The 19,312-nt window shown below is 36.5% G+C and overlaps 2 protein-coding genes across 2 annotated transcripts; one reads left to right on the top strand and one right to left on the bottom strand.

Annotated features, from left to right (window-relative positions):
- Window positions 1-3,732: 3,732 nt before the first annotated feature.
- Window positions 3,733-4,956, bottom strand: LOC113272338 (protein ACCELERATED CELL DEATH 6-like). The gene is made up of 3 exons (XM_026522189.1): window positions 4,516-4,956; window positions 3,986-4,402; window positions 3,733-3,831 (listed from the first exon to the last, which is right to left on the bottom strand). Exons 1-3 carry the CDS (start codon window positions 4,954-4,956, stop codon window positions 3,733-3,735), a joined length of 957 nt encoding a protein of 318 aa, XP_026377974.1.
- Window positions 4,957-7,242: 2,286 nt separating this feature from the next.
- LOC113272337 lies at window positions 7,243-9,313 on the top strand. The gene is made up of 2 exons (XM_026522188.1): window positions 7,243-8,071; window positions 8,256-9,313. The coding sequence occupies exons 1-2, from the start codon at window positions 7,243-7,245 to the stop codon at window positions 9,311-9,313; spliced, it is 1,887 nt and encodes a 628-aa protein (XP_026377973.1).
- Window positions 9,314-19,312: the final 9,999 nt, after the last annotated feature.

Below are 19,312 nucleotides of genomic sequence, written 5' to 3'. Positions count from 1 at the left end.
TGGAGGTTAAAATAAGAGACTGCACATATACAAATGACAAATCACAACAAATAGATTCAACGAATAGATTTTTTACATGAAGCCATTAAAGACATAAGAACAGCCAAGCTAAGTTAGCTAACTGTAGAATATATTTGATTTCAGCAGTGAGAATAAATCCCCACCATGAACAATGAAGCGATAAGATTAATCTGCAATCCGGTACAAAACTTCAGGCATGTCTGAAGCACTCAACTGTTATAGACGTAACCCCCACCCTATATTGTGGCATGTCAGAAGCATTGGGTTTTCTTAGATAAATGCACACCGATGTTACAGAAAAGGAAAAACCTAGTTAGTGTGATACAAACAATTTCTAAAATAGTTACAAAAAGAAATCAAATAATTATCCAGAAGGAAGCCATGCCTCTATAAGATTAAAATAATTGGACTTGCCGCCTTCATATTGGGGTTTTTCCAAATGCAGATCCTACCCCAAGATAGTTAATGGACCCAACCACATATCGGCAAGGCATGAAATATTTCCGGAGAAGAATGACATTCTCAAACTTTACGAAATTTTGGGTGTCAATATATCCGTAGACTTCATTGTTTTGTAACTGCCTAGATAGTGAAGGATTTTGGGTGTCAATAGAAGAATACTATTCTCAAACTCTACAAAATTTTGACATTTCGTACAAAATAATATTGGAATACTTTTCCTTGAAACAGTAACATGTCCGGAGATCAACTGCAACCCTCAAACATTTAATCTATAGACTAACACATTGATTGCTTGGTTGAAAGTTTTCTTTTCTAAAACCCTCAACCCAGTTAAGAATGCAGTCAGGTCAAGCTAGAAATTGACTGCCAAGTTGAATAAATCCAAGGTTAATAGCTTACTTATCACAGAAGCGGAGAAGTGGAGACTAAAGAGAGCTTGGAATGCTAAAGACCAACTTGCCGCCAAAATTGTCCTATGCTACTCATTTTGCAATGCAAAACACTTTGGGAGATAGTACTTCAAGGATATTTTTAATATATGTATAGTTAACGGAAACAAAGGAACAAACATTCGAAACAATGGCGTAAAATAAATCTGAAAACATACATGGACTATTTTAATGCCAGAGATTACAACGTAACCAATGTTTCTCAATTTTTTTTAGCTTAAATGGGAACTGATGATCTGTATGAACTATGAAGCGGAAAAATTAAAGGACAACCGTCAACTAACTTTGGCCGACTAAGTAAAAGTACTACCAATTTGACGTCATACTATCAAATACTCAGCACTGCTTGCAATCGGTCCCAAATTCAGTATCATTAAAATTGATCTACAGACTCTAGAGCCATATGCGACTGTTTCACACGTTTGAAAATTGTAGTATATAGATGGTTCAAGCACGAACAAAAACAGAAACAAAATTCAAACTCGGACATGCAACTTCATGGAAAGACAAAGACAGCTCAAACAACCATGGAAACCCCTAATTTGAAGCACAGAACCCGTGTTAGTTTTTCTTAAGGACAACCACATTTCAAAACAACTTGGTAGTACTTCACATTAGCATTCAAATTATCTGCCAAACCAACACCATCACGGCACGACAACACAACCTCAACCTAATGAGTTTGAGCAACTTGAGAACATTTCCTTCGAAATGAAAAACTGAAATCTCGTGCTAGGAAACTTGAAACCGAGTTCAACTTTTTCTAATAGAAAATTGTGTGCAGTAGATTGGGGTTCAATCAAAAAGACAACTTCTATAATAAGGACAGAGATCTCTGCTACAAAACATGAAGATATACAAAGACAACTCAATCAAAAAGATGACCAACAAATGTCCAACACAATTCTTATCTCAAACAGCTTAATCAAGGTTATGTGTCATTAAAACTATATACAACTAAGTTGCTACCCTGCTAAATTAGTCTGGAATGTCGAAGGAAATAAAACCCATTAAATTGAATTATAATTTGTTTGACATTTGAATTACAATCTGTTAGACATTTTCACAAACAACTAAAGCTCATAATTGTGATGAGAAGTTCAAAATATATGTAGCATTTTCTTACCAAGTCTTTAGAGGAATGAATATCCAGTTAGCTTGCAAATTTGTTCAAGAGGAACCAAAAATGTAAGGCTGACAAAATTGAAACCCAATTTCCTTTTGATAGAAATTGTGTGAACTCAATTGATGAAAGAATGGGAGAAAATACAGAAAAAATGAAATCTCGTGCTGGGAAACTTGAAATCGAGTTCAACTTTTATGATAGAAAATTGTGTGCAGTAGATTGGGGTTCCAAGAAAGAACGGAAATGGTATCTCGACTAAATCCCCAAAATAACTAAACCCTAGCCTGGATTTCAGTTCTTCTCTATTTTGGGTGGAGATGAAAATCATTAGCGGACATAGGTGCGACGGTACTGCTCTTTCTGCTGGTGTTGATCATGGTGTCAGTTCTTCTCTATAATAAAGAAAAGACCCCTTTTCTTTATTATAGTAAGATAAGATGTCTATGGATAATGGGTCATGTTCACTAAATCTCGAGTTCGATGACGACGATGGAGATGTTGTGTTTTCTGTTGTTGAGTATCCGGATCCACAGAATCTGACTATACATCTTACTGGATGCTATCTTGGCAATGCTACAACAGGAGATGGACTTCGTGACGGTAATTAAATCTTCCTTATAATAAATCAAAATCCATTTAAGAACACATTGTACATGTTTTTCTTTTCTACATTTTTATCACTGATTTTTTTTTAATTTATTTATTTTTTTTTGCAAACTTTCATGTTTAGATCATGCAATTAAAGAAGAAAATGTGGAAGCAGAAAATCCCACTAAAGGCAATGCTGATAATGTCCCAGATGAATTTGAATTAATTTGAGGAACGGAAGACAGAAGATGAATACGATGGAAGTAATAGTCAAATTTGAAACATTGCCCTGAAAGAATCACTGTAGATGTGTTCTAGTCTTTAGTTGCTTATCATGCAAGTCGGTTCATCTTATTTCTGTTTTTGATGCAAAACTGCTTAATGTTATTTTGGGTTTTGTTGTTAATTATTGTTTGCGCTTTGATTAGTTAGCTCAAAGTGATTTATTTAATTACGTTTATCTGAATTTGGTTTGCTCATTTCCGTTTCTGTCTAATATAAAATATTCTTCTTATTAATCGATACAATATTGCTGGCAAGTTCCAGTTGATTATGTTCGTAAGGAATGTAACATTTTCCTATGGAGACTTTTGCCAAAAGCTTTGGTGGCCTATTAAGGTGGGGGGTCGGAATCCATTTGTTTTATTTTCAGTATCTAACTACAATGGTTCATGTTCTCTCATTCGCGAGTTCGATGAGGACGACGGAGATGTTGTATTTTCTGTTGTTGAGTCTCCAAATCATCAGAATCTGACTATACATCTTACTGGATTTTATCTTGGCAATGCTACTACAGGAGATCGTCTTGGTGACGGTAATTAAATCTTCCTAATAATAAATCATATCCGTTTTAGAATACATTGTACTTTGTACATGTTTTAAACTTTTCTGCTCTGCATTTTTTAATATTGACGTATTTTTTGAAAATTGCTAGAAACAATTAGGTGCTTACAAAGGAAAAATAAAACCCCAAAATCTGAAAACTTAAATGTAAAATTTGTTGCAAAGAAATCTTAAAGACTATACAAGATCTTGAAGTGGGAAGAAGTAGGAGCTCAGATTTGCTCCAACCGACTATACCTGAGCTTACCGGAGCTCTCCAGAATGTCCACTACTTCTCGCCGGAAATTGCTTAGAGGAGAGAGGGAAAGGAGAAACACCCGGGGTTTCTCCAAATTCTAATTTCTATATGGTGTTTTAAACGTATCCCCGACAGAATAAGCAAAGAGGGAGCGCAACAAAAACAGGCAACTACACCTGTTAGATACGGAGCCCATTCATATCTATTCCCAAGTATGATCGAGAGTGCTATGCTAAATGCAATTATCACACTAGTTACTGATATTCTTAGAGAGAAAAGACCGATCTCCAGCTTCTGCGGCACCAAGTAGTCAAAATGTGCTTCTGCATAACCCCCAAGGAAGAGGGTTAAGAAGACTTGAATTGAGAAAGTTGAAGAAAAGGGAGCTAGAGCATCTACCACCATGAATAAAAGGAATGACTTCTTCCCCAAGAATATTGGCTTTCCTTTGTTAGTTGCATCATCGTCACTGTAATTTCCACCCGGTACTGTGAATGCTGCGGCAAAAGTAACTGTGGCTACCAGAGCGGCCACTATTAGACAAGATTCGGCTGTACGTATCGTGTATGCCTCTGCTTTTTTCACTAAATCCTTGTGCTCTCGAGTGAAAACTTCTATAGGAGTTTCTCCTTGATCATTTGTCATTTTTTCAGGCGGTACCCTCCTTGCCACTTTCTTTACAAGAAGAAGAAAAAAACGCAGAAAAACATATCTCACTTCAGTGTTTACTACGAGTAGTTAAAAAACAGAAAAACTTGTCTTGGCTAACCAATAGTAGGAAATTGTACCTTAAACCAATCAATCTCCGTTTGCATTTGAAAAACAGGGCTACTGTTTACTCGGAAAGAAGGCACAATTTTTGCAGCAACATGTAGAATATTACCGCCGTTTGGATCTACTATGCGAGTAGTTAAAATCTTCTCATCTGCGTTCATGTGACCGTATAAGTAACTGAAGGTTTTTTCTTGTCTGTTTTCGATCGCTAACTGAAGTATGTTTCTCCCTTCGCGAGGAAACCAAAGCTGATCCGGATAAGTTGAAATACACATTCTTAAAATTTCAGTTGCACCTGTTTTTGCCGCAGTTATTGGAAAATTCGAATTGAAGAAGAAATGGAAAAGGTCTTTCTTGTTCATGAGTGAAATTTGCTCAAAAACTATTTTTACCAATTCTGGGATAACAATAGTAGATCTCAATCTTTCACTGCGAAAAGCTGCAAACAAAATCATTAAAACGTGGGTTGGCGGGTGCATTGTGAGGGGTTAAAGATGCTTATTTCAGAAATGAAGCTTAATCATGTACATTGTCTGTGAAAATTATAAGAGGCATACCTCGGTTTAATGGGGAACGATAGCATTGCTTTTGCAGAAATGAAGATGGCTCATCGATGAATTTGTACTGCTGAGTATCTACAAAAGAGTGGAGATGCAAAATCAAACAAGCATAACTTAACGACGTAATTACAAATTAATAAAGTGGAAGATTTTAACACAAAATTGGTCAAAAAGACCAAAACAGAAAATTCCTGGGTGAAATAGATTCTTAGCTTTTGATATTGTTTATATAGCCAAACATCAGAAATATACTGTTTATATAGCCAATTTGGATATTTGGTCCAGGAAAATTAAAATAAAAAAATATGTCTTACCTAAAATACCCCTAACCTTCTAAACTCTTCTTTTCAAAGAGAATTTATTTCTCTTTTCAAAACCTCCCTGTCCCGGCAGAGCTCGTTTATTCCTCACCTGCAGAATTCGATCAAAGTTTCAGAGCTCGTGTCTTTTTCAGATCTGGTTGATCAATCATGGTGATTAATGATTGTTGAATAGTTTGTTGAATCGAAGTTTCAATTGGAGTTTCAACTGTTGAATCAAAGTTTCATCTAATAGCGTCGAACGGTAAATTACAATTGAAATAATTTTGATTTGGTTTTTGTCCAATTGAAGTTTCTCTGTCGATTTTGAAGTAATTTTTAGTTGTTGATGATTTTTTATGAATTTGAAGATTAATCTTTGTTAATTTTTGATTTTAGTTGTTTATTTGGAATATCCAGGGTTTAGTTGATTATGTGACATTATTTGGGTTTGTCTCGAATCATGTTTTCTAGGGTTTAGTAATCTTATTTTCAATGCAATATACACAGATGCAAACCAATTTTGGGTTTAGGTTATTATTAGGATTTCTCCTTTACGTTACACAACCACAGAGATGTTATTGAAAGACCTAGAGATGTTATTGTGAGCAATTGGAATCAAAAATATCTTACACAACCACAGATTATGCATGCAGTTGTTGATGCTTATGTTACTTTCAATATTGGTGATGAACTCTGGATTGATTGATTGGTTCTTGTTTTTTTGGGTATTTACTGATGATAACTTGGTTGAGTGTTAGAGGCTTAAGGGAAATAGAACTTTGCTAGTAAGTACATAGTAACTTGCTGAAGGAGAAAGTATTATATGGAACTGTTTAGAGCAGTACTCGTAGTCGTAGAAGTACATAGTAATTTATGACAGCTTCTTTGGTGGTACATTGTGCCAAAATGGTACTTTGATAGTACACAGATGCAAACCATTTTTGGTTTTAGTTAATTTATAGGGCATTGTACACAGATGTTCGTTTATTCGTGATGAGCAAATATGGATTCCAGGGAGGAGAACATCTGCGTCAGGAGAACATCTGCGTTAGGAGATGTTGCTGTAGCGAGATTATAATGGTTATTGAGAGAGTGGAAGAGATGTTGGAGTATGGGTTGTATGAATACAGTTGGTGGTCACATTGTATGCTTGTAACTGTTGCTTATTTGTTTACATATTATTTTTTTCTTTGTTTATTGTCAATTGAATACATCCATATTCATTTATATTTGTTTTATATATTCCCTGTAGATGGATCGTCATTTTCTCTGTGTGGTTATCCGGGGTACCGATGTGTGTCCATACCAAGTTACTACGAAGTCAACAGTTGATGAGTTGAAGGCGCATGTTTGTTCTTATTGGAATAACATTTTACCAGACTCAATTCAGTTTGTATTTGACTATGAGGGGAGTAGAAATGTTGTTGACAGTGATGTGAAGCTCTGTTCTTTCTTGTCATTGTGTATTGTTAACCAGTTGTCTTTCTTGGAGCTTCGTTTATTTGAACGTGTTCCTCTTCGTGCTCCTGATTTTGTTCGTGAACCTACTACGAGCGAGTTTATTTTAGCACCAGACCCTAGCAGAGCTCAGTTGGTTAATCCTTGTCATCTTCCGAGCAGCAGTAGAATGAGCGAGTTTCGCTTAGCACCAGACCCTAGCAGAGCTCAGTTGGTTAATCCTTGTCATCTTCCGAGCAGCAGTAGAATGAGCGAGTTTCGTTTAGCACCAGACCCTAGCAGAGCTCAGTTGGTAAATCCTTGTCATCTTCCGAGCAGCAGTAGAATGAGCGAGTTTCGTTTAGCACCTGACCCTAGCAGAGCTCAGTTGGTTAATCCTTTTCATCTTCCGAGCAGCAGTAAAGTTACTCCTACACCTACAATGACGGAGTTGCTTTTAGCTCAGTCACCTTTTCCTTCCTCTCAAGAGCTTGTTTCTTCTCAAGATATCCGCATGTCTCAAGAACGTACATACAATGGAAAGTTGGCAATTAAAAGATCTTGCAAGGCGGCTGAATGGGAGTTTATTATAAAAGGTGTTGGTCAATATTTTTATGGAGGACGAGATGAAGCTCGTCTTGTTGTTGAGAAATATAACCATTTTTTTGGTCGCAGGATGAGAGTCGTCAAGAGCAATCCAGAACGATATACGGTCGAATTTTATTACAAGGAGAAATTGGAATGCGACTGGATGTTCCATGCAGCTCCCAAGACTTCAAATGTGAAGGGTCACTTATTCCTCAAGGCCTATAACGGGGAACATAAATGTTGTGCTGGTTATAGTGATGGAACAAAGGCTGATCCGGTTACGCGCGAACTTATCAAGAGTTTGATATTTAAGCAAATTGAACAGAATCCCAACAAGAAAGCCAGGGATATTGTTAGAGAACTCAAAACTGATTATGGGTTGGAAGTAAGCTATGATCAGGCGCATGCCGGGAAAGAATTATGTTTCAAGGAATTGTATGGCGAGGACATTAAATCATACACTGACTTGAGATGGTGGTGTGAAGCCGTGGAGAAACACGATCCAGGTAGTAGGGATGATTTAGTTGTTGAAGGTGGCGAGTTTAAGAGTTTGTTCTTAGCCTTCGATGCTTGCATCTCTGGTTTCGAATATTGTCGCCCGGTACTGTTCTTGGATGCAACTTTCCTAACTGGAAAATTCAGGGGTTGTCTTATGGCGGCTACCGGGAAGAATGCGAATAATGGTACGTCTTCTTTTCTTTTTGATGTCATAATTTTTTTTTATATCAGATTATCACTGGATGAAACCGGTTTCATCCTTAACTGGTGAAGTCAGACTAGAGAATGAAACAAGTTTCATTCTGTATAATAGCAGTTTCAGTCAGTTTGATATGATTTTTTCTTTTTGTGTTTGCTTTGTTTCTGTAGGAATATTTCCTCTGGCATATGGTATCGTATCAGCTGAAACTGTTGAGAATTGGCATTGGTTCTTGAAGAAACTAGAATCTATCTTGGGTCCTCGTGTACTAACTTTTATTTCGGATCGCCATGAGGGTTTGATCCAAGGGATTCGTGATGTTTTCCCAACTTTCTATCATGCTTGGTGTTACCAGCATTTGAAGAATAATGTCCGCAGTAAGACCAACAAGAAAAAGGGAGAGCATTGTGCTGCGATGGGTTTGTTCAAAGAATGTTTCTATTCATCGACTCATGAAGGCTTTGATCAGGGTATGCAAAAGTTGAAGGATATGGGATCTGATGGTCTTCACAAATTCTTGAGTGAGATTCCAGTGGAATGTTGGTCCAATGCACATTGTCTAGGCTGTCGTTACGGCGACATGTGTTCAAACATTCAGAGTCCTTTAACTCTTGGATCAAGGAAGCAAAAGGTATGCCTATTGCAACACTTTAACTGGATCAGACTTAAAATTATGGAACAGATGAGTACAAGGAAGAGGAAGGGGGCGACGTATAAAAGATTCATTTGTCCCACGCTAGAGAAAAAAGTGTTGGCTTCCATTCGTGCTGGTGTCCAGTGGAGAATAACCAAGTCTGGTGACATGGAGTGGGAAGTTTTTGATGGAAAGCACACGCATGCTGTTAATATTGCGAAGTTTCAGTGCAGCTCTAGGGTTTGGTTTACTGAGCAGTTCCCTTGTGATCACGCTATTGCGTGTATGCATTCAAATAACATCAATGTTTACGAGTACATTAATCCGTATTTCAGCATTGCTAGCTTCCGTGCTTCGTATGATCGTCCTATCAAGCCCATTCCTGATTACGACAAGCCTATTGATGTTGCTACTGGAGATCTCGTGAACCCACCAACTGTCGTAGGAAAAAAACATGGTAGGCCGAAGAAGAAGCGGATTCCTAACACAGGTAGTGCAAGTTTCAAGAGACCAATTACGTGCGGTAACTTCCATACTCAGGCACATCATAACAAGACGACGTGTCCTCATCCTCCTGCGAAAAAGCAACGTTAAGTACCTGCTTAAGAACATCTCCAGCCTTCATTTCTTCTGTGCAACTTTTTACCATGATATCTTTTATTAGCTTTTTACCATGATATCTTTATTAGTTTATTCTTCTCTGCAGCCTCTTGTTGCACATTTAAGATTCATTTACCTTGAATTATATTTTCGCAACTAGTATTTACCTTGGATTGTTTCTTTTGCTCATAAAAATATATCTTATGGAATTATTTTTTCAAGTATTTCTCTTCATTTTTATAGTATATATCTTTTAGTCTTATGTTGATTGTTTAATTGTACATTCCCTTCAGTTTTTCACTGTAAAATTTGAATGTTTGCGAAGATTCAAATTTAATTGTACAGGATGTAACCAGTTTCATCCTACCTATTCTGGAAAAAATGAGATTTTTGGCCAGGATGAAACTGGATTTCATCCATCACATATGGACAGAAAAAACTATTTTTTGTCAACCTGCACACTCTGAAAACAGTTTTTATACAGGCTTTGATGTAATAGTTTCATCCAAGCCTGGTTACAATCTGACAAAAAAATTGAAGTTTTACACAGGCTAGGATGTAACCAGTTTCATCCAAGCCTGGTTACATTTTCAACCTGCAAATTTAATCATTTCTGGCTAACATATTCAAACACAACCATCATGAAATTGAAGTATATGCATTTTTCAGTAAAAGAGTTCATATTTTAATCAAGACGAATCCACGGATCACAACTGTATGCGAAGACATAGTTCAACAAAAAAAAAAGTACTACCAAATGAACTTAATAAAAAATTTCTAAACAACCTAAACACATCAAACTTTCCAGCAGCTATTCTCATCAGTTAGGATTTCATATGCCAGATTGATTCTTCATGTGCCCATCTCCTCTCCAATAGTATCTTTGCCTTCAAAGGAGTAACCGTTTGTCATTGCCCATTCCATGTAGTAGATAACATACATCATCGAATCATCACTGCAAGACAAATGAATATGTAATGTCAGTTTAACGGTCTGAAAATAATAATAATGTCGGTTCAAACTTCGTTTCAGTTTATATGTTATAATCTCAGTTCAAAGAGTTAACGACCTACCTTTCGCACTGTTGTGGACAATCTGATTGAACGACGACATCAACGTCATCCATACTAGTACTTTGAATTTGCACTTGAAAGAGATGATTTATTCTTTCCGCCATCATTTGAGCTTCTTTTAAATAGTTTGAAGAACCTAGGCGAGAATTGTAGTGTGTCCAAGTTCTTCCATGGATGTCAAGGTGAAGCAATGTGAAATGTTCTTTCTCATTCAGCATTGGGATGAACAAGTGTTGCGTTTCGACATCAATCTTTTGCAGTTCAGCATTTATCATTTTTGCAGCGTCCAACTCATCTCCTGCAATGACATCAGCCTGAATACAAATTTGAATCAAAACCAGTTAATCCATATTTTTTAACTGGATGAAACTCAATTACATCCTGTCATTAATGCTAGATGAAAACCAGTTTCTGCAGGTATCATATGAAACTCAGTTACATCCTATATATAATAGCTAGATGAAACTCAGTTTTATCCTACACTAGTGAGAGAATTATATTTCAAGCAACAGATGCAAGCCAGGTACATCCTACACTAACTTAAAAGTTATATGAAAACAAATTGCAGACATAAGTTCATTCATTTTAAAATGTAAGCGCGCTGAGAAATATTGACTTGGAGTATCCTTTGGTATCACCGCCATATTGAAACAATTGTCTCCATTTTTTGATTTTAAACTCCAAAATAGTGTTCACCAATGGCTGATTGAAAACAAGTTGCTGGATGTGTTCTCCACTGATACATACACCTCCATTGGACTTCCAAACGCAGTCGCTGCATTTAAACAAGTTCATATAATTTAGTATAAACTTAGCAGTACTTTTACAGAAATAAGAAAAGTAGAACGAAAAAACAACAACAAAAGAATGCGGATACGTACCTTACTTTTCCAGTTACAAAGTACTCCTTTATTAACTTCTCTTCAGCTTGTCTTATTCCGCTCATCAAGTAATTTTTCCACAGCTTGTTGTTCCTTGTTAACTTCCTCAACTTATCGTCCTTCTGCTTCTTCTCTGCACGCTCATCACCATCTGATACAAACTTGTTATTTATATCCCTTTTATATACGTTCTTCACTCTATTCTCAGGCGATCCAATAACTGCCAGAGGTTCTGCTGCGACAATTTCTTCTTGGTTGATTTCTGATGCAGGAAATGGTGCTAGAGGTTCTTCTCTAGGAACTGGTGTTACAGGTTCTGCTTCGGGAATATTGTCAGCTTCCTCCACAGGTTTGTTCATCTCTTGATTGATGTCGTCTTTAGGAACATCCTCCTCCATAGGTTTATTCATCTCTTGAGTGATGTTAAGGTTGAAATAGTCTTCAGGTGTGGTGTAAAGAACAATCTCTTGAGAGAAAGCTTGCTGAGTTCCCGGTTGAGGTTTGAGTTGCGCTTTCAAGGCTTCCACTTCACTTTGCAAGTCTGAGATTGTCTTATCCTTTGCTTTAGACTCAGCCTCCTTTGCTTCCAACTCTGTATTCCTTGCTTCCAACTCGTCATTCAAGTGACGGATAATCTTGTCCTTCTCATCTAGTTCATTCTTCAACTTGGAAACATCATCTTCATCTGTGTTTTCTTCTTCATCACCAAACAAGCATAGTTGTTTCTCCTCTTGACTCCAGCTACCAACAAAGTCAACAACCTGCAAACACATAAAATTTATCATAACACATGATGTAACTGGTTTCATCTTATCATAACACATGATGAAACTTGGTAGATAATGTGTTTCATCATTTTATAACATAAGATGTAACTGGTTTCATCCAGTTATAATAGGGGATAGAATTTTAAAAATGAATCTAAACAACATCAACACAAGATGTAACTGGATTTATCCAGTTATAATAACAACAAGATTTTTACCTCACTGCTTGAAAAAGTTTCAAGCTTCCCCTCAATTTCGCAAGATACTTTATACAAGTCCCATCTTGCAAACCTTGGTCATGAATCACTGTTGTCTTTCCTGTTAATGCCTTTCATTTGCTCAAAAATCCATAACTGCAAAAACAAAAATATATTCAAAAGATAATATATAAGATGTTACTCACTGCATGATACATTTAACGTAAGAAAAAAATATATTCATAAGATAGAAGACGATACTCACCAGCAAATAGAAGCTGCAACCATTGATAGAGCATGGTGTCTCGTATACAGCTTTAACACTTTGCATTAAATGCTCGTGAATGAGATCGGGCCAAGATACTTTGTTAATGGTGTCGATTGATTGTAGGCAGTTCAAATACTTGTATTGGACATACATACCTCCAGTGTTTATGAAGAATACTGTACAGAACATGAACAGCAACAAAAGTTTCGCCAAGTCTTCTTCTGTTCCTTCTTCATTCATAGCAGTATGTATTCCTTCGACAATGTATTTCTTATCCAACTTGTCCCCAGTATTCTTCTCTTTCCTTTTCTTCTCTTTGGCTCCAGCCTTCTTCTTTTCATCTTTCTTTTTCTCCTCTTCATCCCTTCTCTTTGGCTCAAGAAAGTACTTATTGTAAAATTCATAAGTTTTCAAACTTGGGTCTTCTTTTGGTCCATAAAGTTTCTTATCTTGTTCACTCATACGTATTCTCTGCATTTTGAAAATAACAGCAAGATGATTTGCATCGGTCTTGAAAACTTGATCACCAATCTTGAATGCCAACTCTTTCGGGTCAAAATTTCTTATGATGAACTCTAATGCCCTTGGAGCTTTGCTACATTCAGCCTTGCCCACCTTACCTTGTTTGATCGCCTCAATAAAGTTCCAGAATTTAGTCTTCCTTAACACAGCCTCTTGTGCTTCAGTAAATACCAATTTTTCCAGCACTTCAACTGTCGGTTTCAGGTTTGATCGGAACGTTTTCTTCCCTTCCTTTTTCTCTAACTTGTCTTCATCCATTTAGGCATCCACATCATCCTTTGTGGTTGATTCAACACCCACGTTCACATCATGCTTATTCTTGGTTCTTCTTTCCGCACCAACACTCTTCTCACTCTTCTTGCTACTGCTTCCTGCAACAATTTGGCACAAAACCAGTTAAATCATATTTTCAAATATGGATGAAACTCAATTATATCCTATCTTCAAAGCTAGATGAAAACTAGTTTCTGCAGGAATCAGATGAAACCCAGTTACATCCTATGTATTAGAGCTAGATAAAACCAAGTTTCTGCAGGTATCAGATGAAACCAACTTACATCCTATATATTATACATGTTAACATGGTCTAAAGAATCAAATACAAGGAGTTTACACTGATATCTACGCTGTTATTAGTCCCATAATAATTAAAATTAAAACCACCAGCATATGCAACCCATCAAACACTTTATCACATTAGCGTAATCTGGTTTTCATATATTGCGAAGTACACTATATAAGAATCCACACCATTTCAATGCCATAGACACTCATCCATATACTAAAGTACTACTATAATCATTTACGCAATACAACAAAAGAATTTGCGCAAATTATTTAACAGAATGAAACACATACAACCGTTCTGAATATAAACCAGTTTCATCCAACATAGTTTCTTTACAACCTAATCATTAGAATTAGGTACACCAACAGATGAAAAACCAACTACATCCCATGTTAATGCTAGATGACAACAAGTTACATCCTAACATTACTTTAAATGAAACCAGTTTCAACATGTAATACAAATCTTTATCCACAGATTCATTATCACAACCTAATATTCAGTACTCATGCTAGTTTAGCAGATACCCGAGTAACATCTAACCAAATTTCACAACAAATTCTAAACAAATAACAAGAGAAGCATGGCTACATGGAGTTGATGGTTTGTTTTACACTGAAATGAAGCTAAAATGGTTTTACATCTAATTACTTGTACTAGTATATGCAAATCTCACAACAACACAAACATAGACATCAATGTTGTATGAAACTGCAGATTTTAACATGGATGAAACTGGTTTCATCTAGTCTTAATCTGCTCATCATAGTCTAAACCTGCAACCGAGTTAAGACAACAATTCCATCCACACAACTCACTTCAACAAATCCATTTCAACAAAAAAAAAACTCAAATAACCAGATGCAAGCGAGTTTCATCAAACCTACAGTTACATACACATACCCACTGAAATGAAAATAAAATCATCAAGTAAACAAATTAATCAACTAAAATGAAAATAAAACCACCAATTAACCATGCAATTCTGAAACTAAGAGAAATTCAGAGTTAGGGATTGAAAAATTACGAGTTCTAGGAGACATTTTGAAACTCGGATTCTTCAAATTGAAAAACCCTGATTCTTCACTGAACTGATAGATTGATTGAAACCCTAGAAACCTCTGATGTTGTAGAGTAGTTTTGATGGTGTTTGCAAACGGTTAATGAAAACCAATTTCACGACAGTGTTGACGGTGAATGAAACCCAATTTCACGAAGGTGTTGAAGGTTGATGAAACTAGCAGACGGTGGAGGAAACTGATTTTCGGATGATTTCTGATGAATCTGCTACTGTTGATGGTTAGGAGACGGTGGAGGAAATCGATTTCTGATGGTTTTTGGTATAGGAAAACAGTGGACGAATTTGTTCCTCTTCTAGTTTGTGAGAAGATGAAGAAGAAGGATGTTGACGGTTTTCATCTGAAGAGAGAAGGAGAACGTGGTTTTGTTGAGGAGACGGAGAATGTGCAGTTACAAAAGGGTAATTGGGTCAGTTTCAATTAAAAAGTTGCACTGTCCATTTGACCCAGACGAAACTTCTACCAGTCCATATGGCCCAGAAAACTTGCGTTTTCGGCTATATAACCCATTTTCTGAAGATTTAATGATTTCTGAGATATACATGATAATTGGAAATATATGGCCGATCGTCGAGCAGAGGCCGGCTTCGCGCAGAACCCTTTTGTGCTAGAACATCTAGCATAGTGGTGCCATCATCCTCTCGTGCAGTTGCTAAACTTGGGTGTTCATGGATCAGAGTACATGCCAATTCTGTAAATATTACGTTTTGAGATAAGTGAAATACACAGTATTGTTCTTAAATTTTAAATGGACTCGGAATTACCGTATAAACCAGCACGAGATATACTGCATATAAGATGAGCTCCCGGATGACCTTGAAAGTTACTTGGTTCCTCATCTTTCATAACACCACAGAGGAATCTGAAAATTTCCCTGTGCTCTACATTCACATGCACAGCAGCATTGAGTAGCGGATTCAACCCCTTTTTATTACATATACGTGTTAAGTTTCTATTTTTTTTGCACCAGCACTTCAACAGTTTCGTAAAGCCCTGCAATAACAGCAAGATGAAGAGCTGTATTACCGTCGTAATTGTCTTTCAATTCAAATGCTTCTATGGACATGCGTTCGACCAACTTTTGCGCGAATGTCGAGCTTCCTGCACCAGCTGCAATATGCAATGCAGTCCTTCCGCATACGGTGATCGGAACTTCCACTGAATCGGGGTGACTTTTTATGAAATCTTCGGCTGCCTCCCGTTCGTTATCCATTGCAGCATTTAATAAAGGACGATATAAATCGAAGTTCCTACCATATTCTGTATGAAGTGTCAAAAAGTTAATCACCATGGACATTTTTTTTACATCTATCACAGAGGAATCACTAAGAAATATAACAATAATATTTAACTAGCTGTGGACGACATTCAGTGCACGACGACTCGAGATCCTTGGAGGTACATCTACTTTAATTCATACAACAAAATATAATAAGGTTATGGAAGTTGAGATCGGAGTTAATAATTTACCTATAGCCTGACAATATTCATCCTAATTAAAACTAGGTTGCTCTATAGGAATACAAATTTCCTCCGAGGGCGCTCCTTCAGTGGCAGCAAAACTCCTGGTTTCCATGGGCTAGTCTTTGCTGCTACTGGTTTACAAGTTTGGATAACAAGGGAGGGACCAGAGCTAGAAATTCTAGTAATCTGAAAACTCTGGAACCAAACTAGAGAAGAGAAATTAATATAACGATGTTCTTTTTTTTTCTGAAGCATTTCTCAAGTAATTTTTTGAAGCATTTCTCAAGTAAAAAAAGTCAAAACACCAAAACTCTTATCCGCACCAACTAAAGCAGGCTAGATCCTACTTAGTAAGTTCGCGAATGATTCGCTAATTTTTCGGTATCACGAATTTTACCGTCTTATTCGCGTACGTTTGCAACTTCGAACCTAAATCGTGTATTATGTGGCATTTCCGGATTATTCACGAATCGTTCACGAATTCTACGTATCCCGAATGATAAGTCTGCTTAATTCGCCATAAATTCTTTAGCTTTTACTTTTCAAAGATTTCACTTTTTGGGCTTTACTGCCTCCCGAGCATACACGACCGAATATTAGACGTGTTATAATATTTATGAAATAAAAACGACTGAAGAGATTTGAAGGTGAAGGTGAGACAGATCTCAAACTCACTAACCAAGCATCTAAACCACAATACGACGTCCTCTTGGATAACTAATGTTGTATATATTATTAATATCATCGTATTAAGTTTATTTTTTCTTTAAATAATTCACACATATGCATAAAAATTGGTCTATGACCTTATAAATACAAATTATTTGTTATATATAGATATCGAATTTTTAGAGCCGAACTTACATTTATAAATCGAATTATACACGTACGTATGCCGTTCCGAATTACTGACGAATCAAGTCCAGTTGACCGAATTTTGGACCGAATCTGATTTTTACAAAACCGTATAATAGTCGTACTATGCCGTTCCGTACGTTTGCCGAATCCCGAATTGCTAACTAGGGGCTAGATTACAGCCATAAAGTAAATGAAAATGAGCGAGCTAAGCAAAGGATATGTTCTGTATGCCATAAAGTGATGAAATACGCTTTGGACCAACTTTATATAAAATATTCCCTTTTGTGAACCTCAAACAATCAAGGAGGGACTCCGGATTTCTCCTTGAGTATGGATGGATTGTCACTAATTTACAATGCTGACAAATTTTTGAAAAAATCGTATAATTAATTTGTAGGGAACTTTGATTCACAAATAAAATATGGGTATTTACAAAAACCGTCACAGTTCCTTAATCCGGTACACAGATTAGTCCCACTGTTACAGAGTTTTAACAAAACGGTCACTAAACATCTGACGGCTCGGTTATGACACGTTTCAGAGTTATGTAGGGTCTTGTAGTTACCGTTTTACCTCTCGCACATTTCATTTACACGTGTACCCTCGTGTTAGTAGATCTCTTAAAAAGCTAGGGCCGTTGGATCAAGACTATTGAAAACCCCAACACAAATACTCTCCAGACCCATCTCCTACCTCCTTTACCGCCGCTTTTGTCCAACATTTTTTTTCTCTGCAACAATGGAGAGAATGGTTGAGCGTAGTTATATAGTTATGGTTTATACTTCGTCGAACTGAGATTTGTTCTTCATCGCGGATTCAAGGTTGTCTTCTTCATCACCAGTTAAAAGAGTTCTTCTCTTCACCAGTTAATCAAGCTCTGATAATCATCGTTAGTGTTTCTTATTCAAGATGTTCACAGCCATTACGAGGTAATAGTTCTTCTTCTCCACACTTTCAGAAACCCTAGTTTTTTAATCTTGGATTTTTTTTGTCATAAACCCTAAATTTGTGAAAGAAATTTTTGGGGATTTTTTCTTTTTCTGTAATTTGTTGATTTTTCAAGAGATTATATGTTATCCCAATTTGGATTCAGGAACCCTAGTTTTGGGATTTTGTTCTTATAAACCCTAAATTTCTGAAATTTGGGATTTTTTTTTTCTGAAACCCTAATTGGATTGGTAATGATAAAGTGTTGTCACAGATTGTGTGTTCAAATTATGGGATTTCTGTTACAAATTGTATGTTATATGAGTACAATATATGAAGTGTTTGAATGAAGAAATTAATGTATTTGTTTTAATGTTTGCAGGAAATATGTCAAGTAATTGCAATGAGTTATGAGGTTCAATGGTTTTTGATAATAAAGGGTTGCATGTATATTTATCAGTGAAGATGAATGGAGATTGCGAACAGATTTCGTGGTTAAAATTGGCTTTGATGGTTTTGATGTAACTATTAGTATGAGCTTTTAGTGGTGCTGCTTGCTGGTGGTGGTGTTGCTGCTTGTAGGTGGTGGTGGTGGTTATGCTGTTGCTTGTTGCTGTTACTGCTGGTGAAATGTATCATGATCCTAAAATGGCACCGAAACTTCAGCCCATATTCAGGATCTTTCCATCACATTACCTGAAAGGGTTCACCGCTTCCTCTCTTGGGTATAGCTGCCACCATCACCACCTCCACCACCTCAAAACACTATAGGGGTATTTAAGAAAAAATTCAGATTGTTTTTCTCAAAACAGTTAAGTCAGATGGAAAAATACCACTTTGTAAACACTAATTAAAGTTGTGATCATTTTGTAAAGCCAATTAGGAGAGTGTGACCATTTTGTAAAACACCCATAAAAATTAGATAAATAGACAACTTCAAAATAAAATGACAAAGAACTATAGCCAAAAGTAATAACCAAAAGAAATTTATAGTTGACTGAAGCAAAATGGGAGATAGCTGTGTTGAGAAAAAATATATTAAGCAGATTCTAAAAGTTCCCCTAATGACACAAAATGATAGATATTTAGGAACCCTTTTTTTCTTCGATAAAAATAGAAAAGAAAATTTCGAACCTCTGCTATAAAAATACTACGTCATTTTTCAAGGTTGGAAATCTAAGTTACTCTCTCAAGCTGGAAGAACAGTTCTAATAAAGTCCATCCTTCAAGGCTTTCCAACTTACCAGATGCAAGTGCTTTCTCTTCCTAAAGAAATGCTAGATCAAATAGATAGAATCCAAAGAGATTTTTGGTGGAATAAAAATAAATCCAAGAGCAGAGGAGGCTATATAAAGGCCTGGATCAGCATATCAAGCCTATTTCTCAAGG

This window comes from Papaver somniferum, chromosome 4 (genome assembly GCF_003573695.1).
Source record: "Papaver somniferum cultivar HN1 chromosome 4, ASM357369v1, whole genome shotgun sequence".
NCBI lineage: Eukaryota > Viridiplantae > Streptophyta > Magnoliopsida > Ranunculales > Papaveraceae > Papaver > Papaver somniferum.
Note: the sequence above shows the minus strand (reverse complement) of the source record. Positions and strands in the feature narration are given on the sequence as shown.

What these genes read in the sequence shown, in the direction of transcription:
- LOC113272338 (XM_026522189.1), bottom strand. Translation starts at nt 4,956, where the DNA reads ATGATTTTGTTTGCAGCTTTTCGCAGTGAAAGATTGAGATCTACTATT. An exon ending in CGGAGATTGATTGGTTTAAG is followed by an intron (nt 4,403 to 4,515) that starts GTACAATTTCCT and finishes CTTCTTGTAAAG; the next exon opens with AAAGTGGCAAGGAGGGTACC. An exon ending in TTTTCTCTCTAAGAATATCA is followed by an intron (nt 3,832 to 3,985) that starts GTAACTAGTGTG and finishes AACACCATATAG; the next exon opens with AAATTAGAATTTGGAGAAAC.
- LOC113272337 (XM_026522188.1), top strand. Translation starts at nt 7,243, where the DNA reads ATGACGGAGTTGCTTTTAGCTCAGTCACCTTTTCCTTCCTCTCAAGAG. An exon ending in CGGGAAGAATGCGAATAATG is followed by an intron (nt 8,072 to 8,255) that starts GTACGTCTTCTT and finishes TTGTTTCTGTAG; the next exon opens with GAATATTTCCTCTGGCATAT.